At 31.2% G+C, this 19,777-nt stretch overlaps 2 protein-coding genes across 2 annotated transcripts in view; one reads left to right on the top strand and one right to left on the bottom strand.

The window, feature by feature from the left end:
- Positions 1-2,903: 2,903 nt before the first annotated feature.
- LOC139491712 (RAB7A-interacting MON1-CCZ1 complex subunit 1-like) lies at positions 2,904-10,297 on the bottom strand. Its single transcript, XM_071279547.1, has 7 exons — positions 10,153-10,297; positions 8,057-8,166; positions 6,930-7,023; positions 6,049-6,101; positions 4,681-4,812; positions 3,972-4,074; positions 2,904-3,390 (listed from the first exon to the last, which is right to left on the bottom strand). The coding sequence occupies exons 1-7, from the start codon at positions 10,220-10,222 to the stop codon at positions 3,176-3,178; spliced, it is 777 nt and encodes a 258-aa protein (XP_071135648.1). The 5' UTR covers positions 10,223-10,297; the 3' UTR covers positions 2,904-3,175.
- The window catches only part of LOC139491705 (IQ motif and ankyrin repeat domain-containing protein 1-like), a 28,706-nt gene continuing 19,207 nt past the window's right edge, over positions 10,279-19,777 (top strand). Inside the window, exons 1-5 of the mRNA XM_071279536.1 lie at positions 10,279-10,573; positions 13,091-13,305; positions 16,743-16,907; positions 17,332-17,461; positions 17,948-18,072. Of these exons, the coding sequence (XP_071135637.1) occupies positions 10,450-10,573; positions 13,091-13,305; positions 16,743-16,907; positions 17,332-17,461; positions 17,948-18,072 (759 nt within the window). The 5' untranslated portion in view covers positions 10,279-10,449. The remainder of the gene's footprint in view (positions 10,574-13,090; positions 13,306-16,742; positions 16,908-17,331; positions 17,462-17,947; positions 18,073-19,777) is intronic.

Below are 19,777 nucleotides of genomic sequence, written 5' to 3'. Positions count from 1 at the left end.
CTCATCCTGATAATTATCCTGACGATTGGAGTAAACAAAAGATGAAGACCACATTATAGATTAGAAAGACATACACTTTATGCAACAACTCTACATATCATCTTAGATCTTTTGCTGATTTATTGTATACATTTACTGAGAACCAAACTTTTGTCAAAAACAACAGCTTATAAATTGCTTTGCCGATCACAGCTGCATACGAACGCAGAGGTCCAGCCCTGAACAGTTGGGGCAAAAATTGACACAATATTTGCACTTGATACAGGTCTGAATTTTGATTGTAATTAAATATTTGACACAAAATAGATTTTTGACACAGAATAACTGTACTCAAAGAAAATTAGAATTGGTTATATGATTTGAATTCATATTCATTTTTTTGCTTTTGTGCAATACACTATGCTGTTTGGAATTGACCCCTTCACAAAAAATTAAAAAAAAATAAAAATACCCCCCTTATTTTTTGGATTTTGTGCAATACACTATGCTGTTGTGTATTAAACCCCCCTCCCCTTTTTTTAGGATTTTTTTTTCTTTTTACTTACTGAAATCTGAAATGAGAACAAATCTTTCCCTCAAAATATGGTCATAGTCTCATTTCAAATTTCCAATCAGTGGCGGATCCAGAGGGGGGGTTCCGGGGGTCCGCACCCCCCCTTTATTTTGGCCGATCAATGCATTTGAATCGGGACATATGTTTGCACCCCCCCTGCACCCCCCCTTTGCCCTGGGCAAGCACCCCCCCTTTCGAAAATTCCTGCATCCGCCACTGCCAATGATTACCCATTTAAATACATCATAAAAGTCTTACAATAGAAAATGACCAACATAATCATGGCTAAAATTAATATTCCTTAATCTGCATCTAATAGTAACTTCTAAAAGTAAATTGACAGCTAATCACCTCAAGATAATGCAACATTTCCTTATACATAATTTAAAAGCAGTATAAGGGAGGTAATCCAATAGTTGTTTGGATTACCTCCCTTACACTGCTTTTAAACTGTCTTAAGTAATTGTCCATTAACCAGGAAACTCTTGTTTTTGCCCCTAATTGCTAAACGGTTGGATAAAATTAACGAATATCACGTCCAAGGCAATGTGTATATTTCTACAAATCTATGGCTTCCATTGTTTTTTTCTTAAATATAGTAAACAGGGCATTTAATTTATATGAAAAGGATGTGGGATTCACATCAATGAGACTGTAATCAAACAACACAACAAGAGACTGTCAAATTGGCAGCAAAAAGGGGATTCCTTTACATATATAAATATCATTGTTAAAGGAATCAAGGGACAAAACTCTGTCAGAACAGCATAAAGAGGAAATGATCAAAACTGTAATTGATTTGTTTGCTAATAGTTGACTTCTATGATGTCATGAGCAATAACTTATCAAAGAAATAAATAAATTGAGGACCCTTCATTGGCCCTATTTCTAGCCAAAATTTACCACAATGATAAGAAATTTTTATTGTTTTTAATTTCTTATGCCTGCCCACCATTCATACTGAAAACTCCAAATCAAATTTATTACCTGGCTAATAAACAGCTGCCCCATAAGCACATTATACGCCCGTCATATTTTTAGCGAATAAAGTTCAGTTACTCCCCAATGTCATATTTGAAATTTATGAAATTCAAAAGGGAGCTTACATCAATAGATATAAACAATTCACCAAGGTTTCATGAGAATTGCCGAAAGCATTTTTGAGTTACTGTCTGAAAAATGGAAAATCCCCCTTTTTTTATATGTCCGTCTGTCTGTCTGTCTGTCCGTTTGTCCGTCCATCTGTCTGTCGTACCGTCCGTTCATCCGTCCATCCGTCTGTCCGGCGTAAACATGTCGCACCGTAACTTGAGAACGACTAACCCAAATTTCATGAAACTTATTATAGTTGTTTCTTATGATGGTCAAATGATCTGTATACTTTTCGGTGAAAATAAGATTTAAACTTTTTGAGTTACGGCACTTTGTAACTAAAACAGGGGTGTGTTTTTTTTCACATGTCACACCGTATCTCAAAAACGTTTCTTGATTATTGCTTAAAACTTTACACACTTCTTAGTTATATTAATCTTAATATCTGTATACTTTTTGGTGATGATTAAAAATTTCATTTTTGAGTTTTTGAGTATTTTGTAAAAAAGGGGGAGGTTTTTTTTACATGTCGCGTCGTATCTCAAAAACGATTTATGATTATTGCTTAAAACTTTACACACTTCTTTGTTATACATGTATTAATCTTAAGATCTGTATACTTTTTGGTGATTACTCAAAATTTCATTTTTGAGTTATTGAGTATTTTGTAAAAAAGGGGGAGGGTTTTTTTACATGTCGTGCCGTATCTCAAAAACGATTTATGATTATTGCTTAAAACTTTACACACTTCTTTATTATATTAATCTAAAGATCTGTATACTTTTTGGTGATGACTCAAAATTTTATTTTTGAGTTATTAGGTATTTTGTAAAAAAGGAGAGGTTTTTTTTTACATGTCACGCCGTATCTCAAAAACAATTTATGATTATTGCTTCAAACTGTACACACTTCTTTGTTATACTAATTTAAAGATCTGTTTACTTTTTGGTTTGATTCAAAATTTTATTTTAGTGATATTTGTAAAAAAAAAAACAGGGTGGGGGGGGGGGGGTTTCACATGTCCTGCTGTGTCTCAAAAACAATAAATGGTTATTGCTTAAAACTTCCTCAGAAACTATTTATGATTATTGCATAAAACTTCCACACAAGACGTTGGGCGTATCATGCGATCATGGCGCAGCTGTTTATTGAGTTAATGTCTGACTTGTTGACGACAGACAGATGGACAGTTAGACGAAAAAAGGTATACCATAATACATCTTGTAAAGGGGCGTATAAAAAGAACAAAAAACATATAGAGATCCTACATTAACAACTTTTATTTTTTGCAACTTCTTCTTTATTTTGACAAGACAATTTTCTCAATAAAAGTTGCAATTTGTTTTTAGTATAAACATACTAAATTTTGAAAAACATTGGTTGAACAGTTCAAAAGTTATTGCACAGAAACTGTTAGCACTGCTTGCCAAACTGTTGCCCACCGATTGCCTGTCTGCCCACCATACTTCACCAAATCAATAACTGTTACACAGTTAAAATCTATAGTCAACTTAAAAATATTTATTCAACTCATGATGACATAACTTTTACAAATTCTTCAGCTTTATCTGTTGACCATCCATACATAACTGGTAATTTTGCACACACAATATATTTTGATAGTAAGTCTTGTCCTATAACCTTTGGATTAAAGTCAGAAGTGCTTTGTCCTGGTTTGTTACATAACCAATAACACATTTCACCAGCATACATCATACTTAGTAAGTGTGTGTCACTGTATATACCTGTAAAGATAGAAAATATTCTTTTAAATAACAATGCATTACTGATACCTAGTTACTTCTTATAGCTCAGTACAGCCGTGTATGTAAGGGTGGCTAAAATCAAATGACCCATTTCCATCTTTACATAATTTAAATTCCCTGTAAGTTTTGTCACTTATGTTATGAAATACTATAGTTATTTTAACCTACAATTGATAAGTTTATCACCAGGTGTAAGACTGGGTTTTTACAACAAATATCAGAGGTGGACCAACTGCTTCAATGCTTCAAATATTGAGAGGAATTAAAATGAGTTGTTTTTGTCTAGAATTTTCAAAATCATTTATCCTTGTTTGATTATTGTTTTTGGGGACAGAAACAAAATGAGGTCAAACATGTGTTTCCAATTTGTTAAAGGTGTCAGGGTTTTAAATAGACAATCACTTGTACTGATATCTGGTAACCAAAAAATAAACATTCTCCTTTCTTATGATTCTATGGTGGCTTGTTCTGCTAGTTGGTTTTAAACGTTAACAACGATATCAGACTAAATTAAAAAGGTTCCAGACATCTCGATAGCAAGTAAAGAATAATGAAGTTACCCATGTTTACTAAGTTAACAGCATCCTGATCACCCTCCCATTCAGAAGTATTGGTACGACCTGTTAACATCTGCTGTAAGTACTCTATACCCTGCTTTACATTCTGAAACATACATGATATAATGGTCACTCAATTTAATTTAATTAAGATGTGGTATGAGTGCCAATGAGACAACTCTACATCCAAGTCACAATTTATAAAAGTAAACCATAATAGGTCACGGTACATTCCTTAACATGGAGCCTATGCTCATACCGAACAGCAAGCTATAAAGGGCCCCAAACATGGCTAGTGTAAAACCATTCAAACAGGAAAACTAACAGTCTAGTCTATATAAAAATGCTTTATTGGTTCAATAATTTGATAAAAATATCAATACATATGACTATAATATGAAAAACAATGTTATAAAAAATAGAACATAGATTGGTCAAAATGCAAACAAATAAATAATACACTATAGTTTCATAAATTTTAAGTTGTTTCAATGAAAAAACTCAATTTTCCAAAATAGTCAATAGTTTTCTATGTTTTTCCTTGATAATTTAACAATTGATTTGAAAGTAATATTATTCATTACTGATGATGAAAAGATTGTGTGCATTTGAAGACATACTTGAAATACATTTGGATTTAAAAAAAATCTAATCAACTCTACACTTATCCTTTAATACCAAAAATAATAACATCACAAAAATATATTTTTACCATATAAAATTCATCATTTATTTGGTCTTCTCTGTTACTATCACCATTAATTGTACTGCATAACATATACAACAAAGCACCCTTCCTCCAATTGATACATTCCACTAGTTCATGTCCCAAACAGTCTACCATCTATAAATAGAAAGTTTTAAACTAACTTAAATATTTTCAGGGTTTCATATATGACAATTAGTTTTCATGTTTAAACAATTATTAAGAGATAAATTAAAACTTCATTATAAATACCTAACATATTTAAAAAAATTCTGTACATTTGATTGGCTAAAACCAATGCACATTCATGACAACGTCACAACAATGTATAGGAAAACAAACTAAAAGTGTTAATCTTGTGACAACGTCACAACGATGTATAGGAAAACAAACTAAAAGTGTTAATCTTGTGACAACGTCACACCGATGTATAGGAAAACAAACTAAAAGTGTTAATCTTGTGACAACGTCACACCGATGTATAGGAAAACAAACTAAAAGTGTTAATCTTGTGACAACGTCACACCGATGTATAGGAAAACAAACTAAAAGTGTTAATCTTGTGACAACGTCACAACGATGTATAGGAAAACAAACTAAAAGTGTTAATCTTGTGACAACGTCACAACGATGTATAGGAAAACAAACTAAAAGTGTTAATCTTGTGACAACGTCACAACGATGTATAGGAAAACAAACTAAAAGTGTTAATCTTGTGACAACGTCACACCGATGTATAGGAAAACAAACTAAAAGTGTTAATCTTGTGACAACGTCACAACGATGTATAGGAAAACAAACTAAAAGTGTTAATCTTGTGACAACGTCACAACGATGTATAGGAAAACAAACTAAAAGTGTTAATCTTGTGACAACGTCACAACGATGTATAGGAAAACAAACTAAAAGTGTTAATCTTGTGCACATTTTGAGGTCAAGTCACAGTAAATGGGCATGGCTATGTCACAGATATTTCTAAAATTTGGCATACAACTTTTGGTTCCTTGAACTATAATTGAAACTTGAAAAAAATAATGCATAGATTTCTGTTATCATCTGAAATATAACTCATTTAATTCTTTTAACATAGTTGAACATTTGTGTAGAAAGCACATAAAATCAACAACAAAACTTCTTAAACTTGTGTTAAATTTGTCAAATATATAATTTCTACTACATAGATTTTTCTTGAAAAAAATATATATGTTAATTTTACAGAAATTTCCCTTTTGATAATGTAAAATAATAATAGGGTCATTTTATTAACATTAAAAAATGTCAATAAATAGGTTTTTGTTTGTAATGAATTATAATATTTACAGATATCAGTAGTTCAGTTACCCTAGTTGTACTGATCTATTTTTTAACACTTACTGATGTTTCTGGGAGACATTTCTTTACAAGTTCTTCTATTGTATCTATCCAAACTAAAAACATATAAAACAATTATATTATAAAAGATTATTTGAAGTTTAGAAATTCCATTCTGAACTAGTCAATACTATGTATCCTACATTGCATAATTTCATATATATATAAAGCACTGATGTTAATCAAGAATCATTACAGTCTTTTCAAAGGACGGAATCATACATTGTTTACAAAAAGAAATAATATGATTAAACTTGATAAAATGTCTAAATTTCGACAAATAAAAAAAAATCCATGAAACTTTATAAATGATTTTGGCGCAAAGACGTCATTGATAAACGTGACGTCATACAATTGAAAACTTACATACTTGAGGTTATTACGTTACCTGTACGATTCAAATTCCAATAACATTACATTAAAATGGCGAATTCAAGGTAGGTGTTGTTTTATTTACAACTATATAGCAGTATTAGAACATTTGTTGATTCAATCAATTCAAAATGGCGGGTTCCTCCTTAGTTATGCCTGGTCAACTGTGGATTTGACGGCAACTTTTAGCCAATAAAAAAAATTGGTACATAAAAATTGTATTAGAATTAGATATACTAATGCTCATACAACTTCATAACACATGTAATTGACCTTTCACTAGTGGGTTCCCTTTAAATGAACTTTTGATATACAGTAGACTCTCATTATATCAATCTGCTTGGGACCACAGAAATTAACTTGAATCAAGTGAAAATAGAGATATAAGGAGTAAATATGTATACTTATTACAGTCGTGGGTCCAAACACTGTTCCACTTTGGACTTAAATGTTTGTCAAGATAATAAGAGTCAATTATTAAAGCAATGGCATCTTAAAAGAAATCTTATTACCAAATATGGTGTGTATCCTTTCTTTACAAGTGTCTTGTGGAAATAGTTCTTCTACAAGTTTGGTTTCATCAACGTAAGTATAATCTAGAACTATCTGCAATGAATAACATATCATTACCACAACCATTGGTTTATTGTTATAAAGATCATAGTTTTGTTAGTAATTTTTCTTTTATTTTAATTGTACACTTCATGCAGACTTTAGACAGCGGACAGGAAAATTGTAACTTTTTCAATAACATAATACAGAATTTCTTTTGTTCGATCCTTTTTGTTAACATTTTAAGTTATGCTACTTTGTGTACTTTTACTTTGATCTTTTTTGTGTTAATTTTTCATATCACACTACTCATGGTAAATTATCATCAGAAACTAAGAGCACACATGACGTTATGTTAAAAGGACATTCTTTGATTGTGATCTGTTCCTATAAAATTAACCTGTACACATTCAAAAATACTGTTTTACCACTTGACTTTACTATTTCAGCATTAGTACCAAAGTATTATCTTCTTTATGTCATTTAACATTTCCTACCCACTTTTCAGTGCACTCAATATCACTAATATAAAGATGTGTATAAATAAAATGTCTTCCTTCCATAAGGATTAGCTATGGTTAGTGGAAAAACTCTTCATGCAGCAGAGTCAATCATGGCAGCTCCCATCACTATCATCTATTTTATTATCGAATTCACTTTATCATAGTTTACTATCTTAAAGAACTCATAAAAAAAAATATGATTCATTATGACTTGCATTGCAATTCTGAGAATGTCCAGATATTTCAGCTATTTTGAATAGAGACAAAGTAGGTCTAAATTGTTTAATTCCATAACTTTGTACAACAACCAGCCATCCCTCCAGTAAAGATGATCTCATAGTACTCTTGTGTTCAGGATAAATAGATATATGTTTAATTTGTAATACCTTAATTGCACATCCGTGCTTGAAAGTAACTATTTAGTCCTGAACCATATCAAACAATTATGTCTAGATTCTAGAAACTGTATCAAATCAATGTGCATACATATATATAAGTTCAGTTATGATCTCTATATATATTTTAGCAACTACCTACATTAAAATTTAAAATATCTTCTAGTTTTCTACGAGTTCTAGTTTTACCTGAGCATATTGTTTCAGAAGCTCAATCAAACTCTCTTCACTTGGTGTTTTTTTACAAACATCAATGGAACAGGTACATTTGTCCTTCAATTGCTTCAACACATTATCATCTGCAAAATTATATTTATAAAGAATTAAAATTCATCATTGTAGACAATTGATAAATTATAAGAACTGATTTACCATACAAGTCATGAGAGTTGATTATTCTAGGTGTAAATAAAGATGGAGTATAAACAACTTAACAAGGGAGATAATAACTGGTTACATATATTCTAATGTAATTTCATCGGGAATATTGTGACAAGGGAGACAACATATTACTTCTATTCTTATGTAATTTGATTTGGGATAATGTGACAAGGGAGATAATGACTTGCTACATCTATTCTAATGTAATATGATCTGGGATAGTGTGACAAGGGAGATAATGAATAGTTACATCTATTCTAATGTAATTTGATCTGGTATAGTGTGACAAGGGAGATAATGACTAGTTACATCTATTCTAATGTAATTTGATCTGGGATAGTGTGACAAGGGAGATAATGACTTGTTACATCTATTCTAATGTTACTTGATCAGGGATATTGTGACAAGGGAGATAATGACTAGTTACATATATTATAATGTAATTTGTTCTGGGATAGTGTGACAAGGGAGATAATGACTAGTTACATATATTCTAATGTAATTTGATCTGGGATGGTGTGACATCCATTTTTTGTCACAGCCAGTCTAAGAATGCACCAAAATCAAAGCATGGTTTTGTAACATTTGTAAAGCATTTTGAGCTTGTTGAATGTTACTTTTTATTTTAAAAAATAATGGAATATTTTTATTAAAGGTTTTTATTAGAATGTAGATTTTTTATAGGATGTATGCATAATTGCTTCAAGTGAATTATATCTGTTTTTTAAAAGACTTCCTAATAAAGTAAAGAATATCAATTTTAATATTTATCAATGTTTATGCTTTTTTATCTAAAAAAAAAAGAAGACATATTTAAGAGACTTAAAGAATATCAATTGTAATTACTAATATGCATGTTTTGTAAAAATGTTTCAGAGAACATATTTCTCTGTACATGGTATATTTAAGTGTATGTTTCTTTATTTTCCATTCTTAATGTATATACTTCCTTTTTAGTTTTGATTTTGACTAGTCCAAATAATTATGTCGTCTTGGAATGCTTTTTTAAATTTCTGCTCTGACACCTTCCTAGGACGATGTAAGGGGTCGAAGAAAAAATGTAAAGCCTTTCAAGATGTCATATACATTTATTTGGACTAGATTAAGACCAGCAAAATAGCAAAACATTATAAAAATCGCTATTTAGCCGGAGCCTCCAAATTAGCCAATGCCATAATAAATATGTGCTTTTATATGACTGTAGCGGGGTTGCTTTCCCTTAGTATAGGTAGAACATATAAAGCCAGTCTTAATCAACTGAGCTAGGGAATCGATTCTTTGGCTCAGTGGGTTAACGCACTTAATGTCACACAGGCGACCGGGGTTTCGAATCCCAGTGATGACGACATAAATTTGTAGTAGAGTAGATACATGCTCTCTGGTTACATTTGGCACCCAACTAAAAAATCCACAATGGTTATCTGGAGTATAGCCAGGGTTTGTGTTATTAAGAGTCATATATAAAGATATGATGACTCTTGAGGTGGGGGAATAGTGTAGTGGGGTTGCTTCCCCTTAGTACAGGTAGAACATATAAAGCCAGTCTAAATTAACTGAGCTAGAGAATCGATTCTTTGGCTCAGTGGGTAAACGCACTGACTGTCACGCAGGCGACCAGGGTTCGAATCCCAGTGATGACGATATAAATTTGTAGTAGAGTAGATACATGCTTTCCGGTTACATATGACAAACAGTCATATCTCAGAAAATTTTTGATTCAATATTTTTATTCATTAGAGGAATTGTTCCTCACCTTATTAAGGTTATGTTACACAAAAAGAACACGAAGAAAGGGACTTTCATACTAAAGGGAAAGCTGACAGATTGGGGTTTAGATGTATCACAAACATAAAAAAAACGTTTTCGATTTTAAACAATTACTTGTCCTAACACTAACTATTTACCATTTGATATCAATGCCTTCTCACAAAGTTTGTGTATTTGATTCAATCGTTCTGTGATATGTGTTGTCATCTTACCACCAGCTACTTGTACTCCCCTCTATTACGGAGTGGCGTTTCCCTTCCGTATTTGTTTAAGTTTTTTTCAACATCAAAAATTATTTTATCCAATCGATTTTCAAATATTGAGATTACTAAGTGCGGGATAGCTTTGTTTACAACATGGCGGATGAACTTCTTCGCTAAACTTCGCTTTTACAATTGTTAGTGATTAATTTCATTGTAGTCGTAATTATAAGCATGCCTCCCAAGAAACCACCAGTAACGAAAGCCCCTGCAAAAGCACCAGTGAAATCGACACCTGCAAAAGGGATTCCTGCAAAAGTTACACCTGGAAAGAAAGTCCCAGGTGCACCTGCAACAGGTACAGTATTAATATTTGTAATGATATTGTTTTCAATATAACCCTAATTCTAGCTATGCAAAAAAATCCTATCAGTACTCCAAGTGAATATGAAACAACTCAGCCTCGGCGACAACTCAGTAAAAAGCGCGGTTAAAAGCTCATGACATAAGCTTAGAGTTAGAGCTTATGATTGTATATTTTGGGTCTCATTGGGGTCTAAGCGTGATGCAGGATTGCCGATTTTTTTGTAAGCGTGACACATGAAAGTCAAATTATTGTGCCTTGAAAACAGGAAATGAAGTCTAGCGGCACATGGGAAATTACAAAAAAATGAGAATTGCTTACATATATAGTGTTAGCTGGATACAGGAATCTGACAAAACAGTAAGCAGGATCCGGGATCAGAACATCCCAATGAGACCCCCTGTATTGTTATATATGTGAACCGAATCAAAATAACTCTTTTGTATTCTATCCAGAGAAATCTCAGACCAAGTTGTCTGTGATTCAGTAATAAAGTCAACTTGGACCCAGACAAAGCTTTTAAAGAAAGTTAATACTGTTAGAATTATTATAAATGATCAAATAACTTTTGTCCTCTGGATACATGTACTTGATCTCAAGAGGGCTCAACTTGTAATCCATTATTCTGCCTCTGAATAAAGTCTGTGAAGGACAGAACCTGATGAGGCTATAATCATCATTAGATGCTTATAAAATTATGCATTTTGGCAACTTAATTTTTTTTTACATATTCTTTTCCCCTGCTGAATTACATAACTAAAATGGCTTCCAATACCAAAAAGTCCCATTTGTGACTTCATTATATAGGGGTGGGGGTATAAATCTCATCTATGTACATGTATCCAAAAAAGAGCATTCTGTGCAGCAGGTAACAGTTCATACTTCATGCATGGGTGTATATTTGTTTAGGGGCCAGCTGAGGGACGCCTCCGGGTGCGGGAATTTCTCGCTACATTGAGGACCTGTTGGTGACCCTCTGCTGTTGTTTTTTATTTGGTCGGGTTGTTGTCTCTTTGACACATTCCCCATTTCCATTCTCAATTTTATTACATGTACACAGGTTAATTCAAGGTGTAAATTCAGATTTTCAGACATGTTTGGAAAGAAATCATCATCTGAGCATTCAATCTTTATAATTTTGTATCGGAAAATAATCTTCAAAAAAGTAATTATGAGAAACTGTTATAAATTTGAATTTTGGAAAGTAGATAAAAAATATATGATGAGAACTAACCCAACTAAATATGGTTAGCCATACATGCATGTTAACTTTATTTTCACTGGTATAAATTTATGTATTAACTAACTAACCCCCTTAGCCATGGGTACAATTAATGCTAACCCTATTTAGTTTGATTAGTTTTCATCATATATTTCTATCAACTTTCCAGAATCAAACTTATTCCAGATTCCAGATTCAAATTATTCCTTGTTTTAAAAGTATTAATGTTAAATTAGTGAATCTGCATGCATAATGAGAACTAGATGTGTCAAAGCGACAGGTATGGCCCCGTCCCAAAAAGTTGAAAAATCTGCAATTTCAATATAAACACATGTGGACACAAACATGATGGTAGTCTCACGTATCAAACATCAGCTCAATATCTGGAGGCGTATAGAATTTTTTTTTCTGTATAACTGTGATTTTCAATAATTTATCAAAGTCCAAAGCCCTTAATTTCAGCAAAAATTAATGGAGCAGAACTAAACTTTAACTTTACCTGTAACTCATCATGGTTAACCCACATACCAAAAATCAGCGCAATATCTGAAGGCGTTTAGAAAAGACTGTATAACTGTGATTTTCAACGATTTTCAACAAATTCTCAAAGTCCAAAGCCCGTTATTTCGGCAAAAATGAGTGGAGCGGAATGAAACTTAAACTTGATCTGTAACTCATCATGGTTTAATAACTCACATACCAAAAATCATCCCAATATCTGAAGGCTTTTAGAAAAAAGCTCCGTATAATGGTTTGAATATCGGAATTTTGGACAAGGGTAAAAGTATATGGCACCAACAACTTCGTTGCGGGGCCATAAAAATACATTGTACAAAAATATGTACTGTATGTTTGAGTTTTTTTTTTTTTTAGTTTAAATTGGTTGCTAAACAGGTATTTTCTGTTACAAAGAGTAGTTTAAGACATTAAGAATTTTAACATGAAAGATTCAAGATAAGACTCTTTGACTCCATTATAAGAAGTCTGTGTTCCTGTCTTATTAGGGAAATTTATAATTTTTATGTTCTCATAAATACATGTATGTAAACAGTGTTCATTTTCATGTTATTTTAACTTGAGTTTAAAAATCCAAATTTTAGCATTTCTGATAAAACAAAACTTAGTTACTTACACCTAGCTGTATCTTTATTTGTACAATTTAATATGATCAAAATTGATAATCAACCACCCAAATATGATAATTCTGAATACAAATTAAGCTTACAAGTGGATAGGTGATAAAAATATGTTAGAAAGATTGATTATTGATGCTATTTCCATATTCACAGGTGCAAAAAAGCCAGGAGCTGCACCATCTAAAGGCAATGCACCATCCAAAGGTAATGTACCTGCAAAGCCAAAAGAAAAAGTCTGGACCAAACAAGATGACTCTGCCAGGACTATACAGACAAAATATAGACAGTTCAGAGCAAAGAAAATACTTGAAAAGAAGAAAAAAGAAAAGTTGGACTATGAAGAACTTATGAATAAATTAGAACATGAGGTACTATAACCAAGGCCAGTACATTGGACGTTCCTGACCTGGTTATTCATCTTGCTAGGTTGGGGGAACTAGCTGGTAGCTTTGATATGAATACATGTCAACGTAACACAGATTCAAAGTTCAATATATAATGTTTATTAATCAGCATTCAGTAAAGTTATCAATCACAATTAAATCACATCATAAGTTCATGAGACATATTAAAACAGCATGTCTAATATCAATTCAATACAACTGTCTAAATCCAAGTATAAAACACAAGTGTCCAATATGTGACTGTCAAACAAGTGTCCCTAACTACATGGTCAACTAATATATATTGTTTCATTATTCAATTTACATAACATTAATACTCAAATAGCTAATTTACATAATAATGCTTATTTATCTATATTCCCAAATATCAAGTCTTTGTGACATAACTTAAATCATCTTAAAAAGTAAGAAATCCTTTTTGTATATATAACACTTCTTTAATCCTTAATTCTCTATTGTCATTTAGGCCTCAGGGGATTACATAATAATTTGCTTTACACTTATCTAAAATTGTGAAGATTTATATTAACTATTTATCAAGTAAATTATTTCTTAAGCTAGTGCTAAATATCTTAACTATAATACTAAATTATAACAATGATTTGAATTCCACATTTTAACATTCTGACATCTAAAATATACTGGTTAGCCTGTGACTTCCAAACTTATGTCTTTTACAATATAGTACAATATATATATATGAGAATTAAACAATAAGCTAAGATCAATTATTACATAATGTGTTGACAAATATAAACAAGTTATTATCCAGATAAAGAAAGATAAATAATTAATACAACTCTTTTAGCAATGTCTCTAATTTAAGAAGGATAAAGGATTAAGCCCTGAGGCATTATTGTCACTTTGATTGTAAAATGTCCATTATCAATTAGATATATATTAACTTATTGTCCAAGTAGAATATATAATATAAAACATAGTTAATGATAAATTCTTTGAGTCTCAACATTAACATTAAACCTAAACACATTTGAAAGTCATTTTAACTCTGTCATACATTTCTCCCTGTCCGACTAAAACATTTCCACATGTTTTTGAATAACACCTTAAATCTTAAGATGTATTTTTGGAAACACGAGATTTGCGTTTTGAATTCTTTGAACTTCTTTTGGTTGAATGTTTTTTATTTTGGTTTTGAATCAATTTGTCAACAATATCCATTGGAGACATACGTGTCTCTGTATTAAGTCTAGTTTCTTGTTTCTCGATGATTGAATTTGCACATTGAACTGATGTCAGATGTTCTATTTTACTTTTTAGAGTCCTATTTTCATCCTCAAGTTTTGAAACTAATTTTAGATGAGTGTTACTTTGTTCTTCCAGCATTTTGTCCACATCTTTGTTCGTAATAAAATATGTTTCCTCACCGTCAGAATCAAACATTGTATTTTCTTCTTCGAACTCTTTATATTCCTCTAGTTCCTCTGATAGTTCACTGTTCTTTTTTATAAGTTCTTCCAGTATTTGATTTGTATCAGCTTCTGACTCTTTGTTTTGGTCTACAGTTATTGAGAGTTTTTCATTTTCCTGCTTTAAATCTGATGCTTGGTCAATGAATTTGGTAATTATTTGCCGAGCTTGAATTATTTCATTTACTAGTTTTTCTAATTGAGACTGTAATTCATTCACATGATTTTGCTGGTCAATTTGATTATCCTTGTATTTCTGCTTAACATTTTTCAGTTCTGTTTTAATCACACATGTTACATCCAAATATTTTCCAAAATTTGCATCCTTTAAGTTCGAAAATGGCAGTTCACGACATGTTTTCTTGTTCTGAATGTATGTGTCCATTCTCTTCTTGTCTCTTTGAATTTGCCTATTGCTTTTGTGCTTTGAATTCAATGCATTAAGTTCCAATTTCGGTTTATCACTAGTTTTGCACATCCTTGCATAATGTCCTATTTTCTTACACTTATAGCAACTCATAGTTAATGAATAGCATACTTTATATAAATGTTTATTTCCACATCTTCCACATGTTGGCATTGTTGGTAGCTGGCAAGGAAAATAGTTCCATTGTCTCCACTGTGGTTGAAATGAGTAGTTCATACTTTCACTAAACAAAGTTTTTCTTCTTGGGGGGTAACTCGCTGTGCTGCTGAGGTTGCCGGAAAAGGCGGTCCTCGACCATGTATGACCAAGAAATCCACAGTCTAAAACTATGAGACTGATATGAGGATTCGGTCACAACTAAATGTTAAACCTAAATAACCATGCACCATAAACTAGCAGTAATACACAGAAGATTAATTCCACTTAGTATATAATTTATTTCCAAGACTGGAACTTGTCACCAAGCCTGTGACTTCCAAACTTATGTCTTTTACAATATAGTACAATATATATATATGAGAATTAAACAATAAGCTAAGATCAATTATTACATAATGTGTTGACAAATATAAACAAGTTATTATCCAGATAAAGAAAGATAAATAATTAATACAACTCTTTTAGCAATGTCTCTAATTTAAGAAGGATAAAGGATTAAGCCCTGAGGCATTATTGTCACTTTGATTGTAAAATGTCCATTATCAATTAGATATATATTAACTTATTGTCCAAGTAGAATATATAATATAAAACATAGTTAATGATAAATTCTTTGAGTCTCAACATTAACATTAAACCTAAACACATTTGAAAGTCATTTTAACTCTGTCATAGTACATTGTAACAGGCAATTTCTCCAGTAATTGTTTCACTCAAGAGTCAGCTGCATGATTTGTAATTCCAAGGCATGGTTCTGTATTTGCATACCCAAATGTAGATGGCTGCACATATAATGAAAGTGTGTATATGGCTGAACATTCTGCCAATCCAAACTAAAACCCTGCACTAAGAGTAAGGTCAAGGGCTTTTGTGAATTCAAAGCAGATGACATAATACAACCTGCTTTTTTTAAAGACTGAATGTTGCCTCCTAGTTGTTCTTCAGTTATTTGTTTTGTTGGTTTTATATCTCACACCACCAATACACCTATGACCTATTCCACATATGAATTCAGATTTAAGTTTAATGTACCCAATCTGCTTGGAGATGGCTGTACATTTGAAAAGCCCACATTGTTTATAAATACCATTTTCAAAGGAATAATTTTATTATTGGTTTGAAATATGAATAAAAAGATTTTTGAGATCTCTGAGCAACCCAAAGATACAAAAAAGAAGACATTCATAGTTATTTATTCATACAAGGTTTGGCAACTTTGTGCAATTGAATTATATAAATTCTGTCACAATAGTAACACTTGAAAAATGAAATATCTCAAAAATAAGAAACTGGCTCAAAAGAAACTGCAGCAGACAAATTCTGAGTGTAACCATTTATTGCATAACAACAAACATGTCTTTATAATTTACAAATATTGTTTTCAGGCATTTTTGAAACTGGTTCAAATGGAACAAGAACAAGCAGAGAAAGATAGAAAGAAAGAAGAAGAAGAAAGAAAGAGAAAGGCAGAAGAAAGAAAACGGAGGAAAAGAATGTTGGAAGCAGCTTTTGATGGAGACAATGAAGAAATGTTACAAATAATTAAAGAAGTATGTTTGAACAATTTATGAAAGAGACTGACTGTGTTATAAAACCAATTTGAATGGGAATATGAAAGTTTATAGATAGGGTTAACTGTAATAGATGTCTTTTGGATTATATAATTTTTGTCATTGGTTTGCTGTATATTAATATATATTCAACATCTCCTTTCATACTGCAATACATATGTATTACATGTCACTTTTGCAATTTGGGATAGATTTTGATATGACATATTCAAAGGTTGATTTCAACAATATCTTGTTTGGACAATCAAGTTTTTCTGTGGCATTATTCCCCTTGGATTCATAAATCATTTGAAAACTGCTTTTTTAGCGTTTTCACTCATGAAATTCATAATGTATTTTGAAAATTTTTATAGTCAGGTTATTTTTTGACAACATAACATTTACTTCCCTTCTAATTCTACAGGTAAAAGAATTGGATGATAAGAATAACATAGGAAATGATGTGATTGGTAAAAACTTACGAGACAGACATTTACTGGCTATAGTGGAGTGTGAAGATGCTAATGAAAATACACCTATATCAGAGGCAGCAAGTAAATCATTTTATATCCACAGTTCCAAAATTTGCTTATCTGTATTCTGTATTTATTATTTTATAGTAAATGTATCTTCAAAAACAGTATTTTGTAATATATCAAAAATTAAAATTTGTGTTACCACATAACAAGTTACAAAGTAAGAGTTTACTTATATAAGATGTTAACAGTTTCTAATGAAAAGGTATTAAATATAATTCTTGTATTCACTTTAACTTATATTGCTTCCATTAACTGTCTTACATATATGTACCTCTGAAAAAGTCAAAATTATGTCACTTAAAGAAGAGAATGTTAATTGTTGTAAAGAATAAGATAAATTCAGCGATATAGAAAGCATAAAAAATAATTATTATAAAGTTGTTTACCTTTATTGGGCAGGCTGATATTTTTAGAGATAAAGCACTTACATAATTAATAACTCAAATTATGACAGAGATTGAATAATCAATTATTCTATTGAAATCAATGACTTTGTTTTAGATGGTGGTAATGCAGACACTATAAAATTACTACTTGATAGGGGAGCTAACCCAAACACGCAGGGACAGTTCAAAAGAACTCCATTATATAGAGCAGCGTTTGCAGGTCATTTAGAAGCTTGCCAGGTAACTATTTTCCTATATATTACTAGCAGCAATCAGATTAAGTCACAAAGGGTTCTTTAATCATTGTAGAATAAAAATAAAAAGGAAAGGCACTAAACTTTATAATAACGGTATAATACATAGCAAAATTACATGTGCAAGCAAAACAACAAAAATGTACTGCTGATATTAAAGGGAATTAATTTACATGGTATATATAATGAGCAGAATACAAATTAGATTATAAATGTCCCTTTATTATGATTTCAACATTCTTTTCAGAACACATGATAATAGCTTAATAACCATGGAAACACTGTTTAGAACAAATTACTTGAAAAATGTCATTATCATGATAGTTGATAGAACATAATAAACAAATTAAAATGTAACTTTTTTAAGAAATAATTGATGCAAGCTATACTTTATTGTGGTTTTAACATGGGTAAGCATTATATTCCACGAATATAATGCCTACCCATGTTAAAACAAAAGAAGCATGTCATATTAGAATTCCCTTTAAAGACACATTTGATGTGAATTATGCAAAAACTTACAATATGACTTTTTTGTCGAGCCTTCGACTTTTGTTGAAAAAGCATGACTAAATGATCCTACATTGGGTCGTCATCGTCATCAGCGGCGTCCACAAATATTCACTCTGTGGTTAAAGTTTTTGAAATTTTAATAACTTTCTCAAACTATACTGGATTACTACCAAACATGGACAGAAGCTTGTGTATGATCATCAGATAGTATCCAGAAGTAAATTTTGTAAAAATAAAATTTCATTTTTTCCATATCTTACTTATAAATGGACTTAGTTTTTCTGCAGGGAAACATTACATTCACTCTTTGGTTAAAGTTTTTAAAATTCTAATAACTTTCTTAAACTATTCTGGATTTGTACCAAACTTGGACAGAAGCTTGTTTATGATCAAAAGATAGTAAAAAGAAGTAAATTTGTAAAAAAACAAATCCATTTTTTCCATATTTTACTTTAAAATGGACTTAGATTTTCGGCCAGGAAACAATACATTCACTCTGTGGTTAAATTTTAAAAAAAATTGATAACTTTCTTATACTATTTTTAATTTGTACCAAACTTAGACAGAAGCTTGTTTATGATCAAAAGCTAGTATTTAGAAGGAAATTTTGTTAATATTTTGTACCTGTGTATCTGTATTTTACTTATAAATAGACTTAGTTTTTCTTCCAGTTAACATTACATACAGTCTGCAGTTAAAGTTTTCAAACATTTATTAGATTCATAAACTATCCTGGATTTTTACCAAACTTGGACAGAAGCTTCTTACAATCAAAAGATAGTATCAAGAGGAATATTTTTATTGATTTTTTTCCTCATTTTTGTTGAGCCTTCGATTTTCAGCAAAAGTAGGCGACACTGGGTTCGGTGGAACCCATACAAATTTTTCTTAAAAAGTTTTTTAAAAAAATAAGGAAGTAACAACCGTTTAAATTAAACAATGAGCTCAAATACTTTACCAGTTGATCAGCTTGTTATGTGCATGATTTCATCTGCAAATGGGTAAAACTTTTTAGTAATTGGCATTTGAATATGCACAGTAATTAAACCAGACTTGTCCAGACAATTTGTCCAGATTGGTGTACATCAGAGTAGATTACATACAGCAATGTCATCAGAGTACATGAAGACATGGTGTTGTCCAATGCCTAAGAATAGAATTGTGCAGTATATTCCTTG

Source organism: Mytilus edulis, chromosome 1 (genome assembly GCF_963676685.1).
Source record: "Mytilus edulis chromosome 1, xbMytEdul2.2, whole genome shotgun sequence".
Lineage (NCBI taxonomy): Eukaryota > Metazoa > Mollusca > Bivalvia > Mytilida > Mytilidae > Mytilus > Mytilus edulis.
Note: the sequence above shows the minus strand (reverse complement) of the source record. Positions and strands in the feature narration are given on the sequence as shown.

What these genes read in the sequence shown, in the direction of transcription:
- LOC139491712 (XM_071279547.1), bottom strand. Translation starts at nt 10,222, where the DNA reads ATGACAACACATATCACAGAACGATTGAATCAAATACACAAACTTTGT. An exon ending in GAAGGCATTGATATCAAATG is followed by an intron (nt 8,167 to 10,152) that starts GTAAATAGTTAG and finishes ATAATTTTGCAG; the next exon opens with ATGATAATGTGTTGAAGCAA. An exon ending in AATGTCTCCCAGAAACATCA is followed by an intron (nt 4,813 to 6,048) that starts GTAAGTGTTAAA and finishes TTCTATTTATAG; the next exon opens with ATGGTAGACTGTTTGGGACA.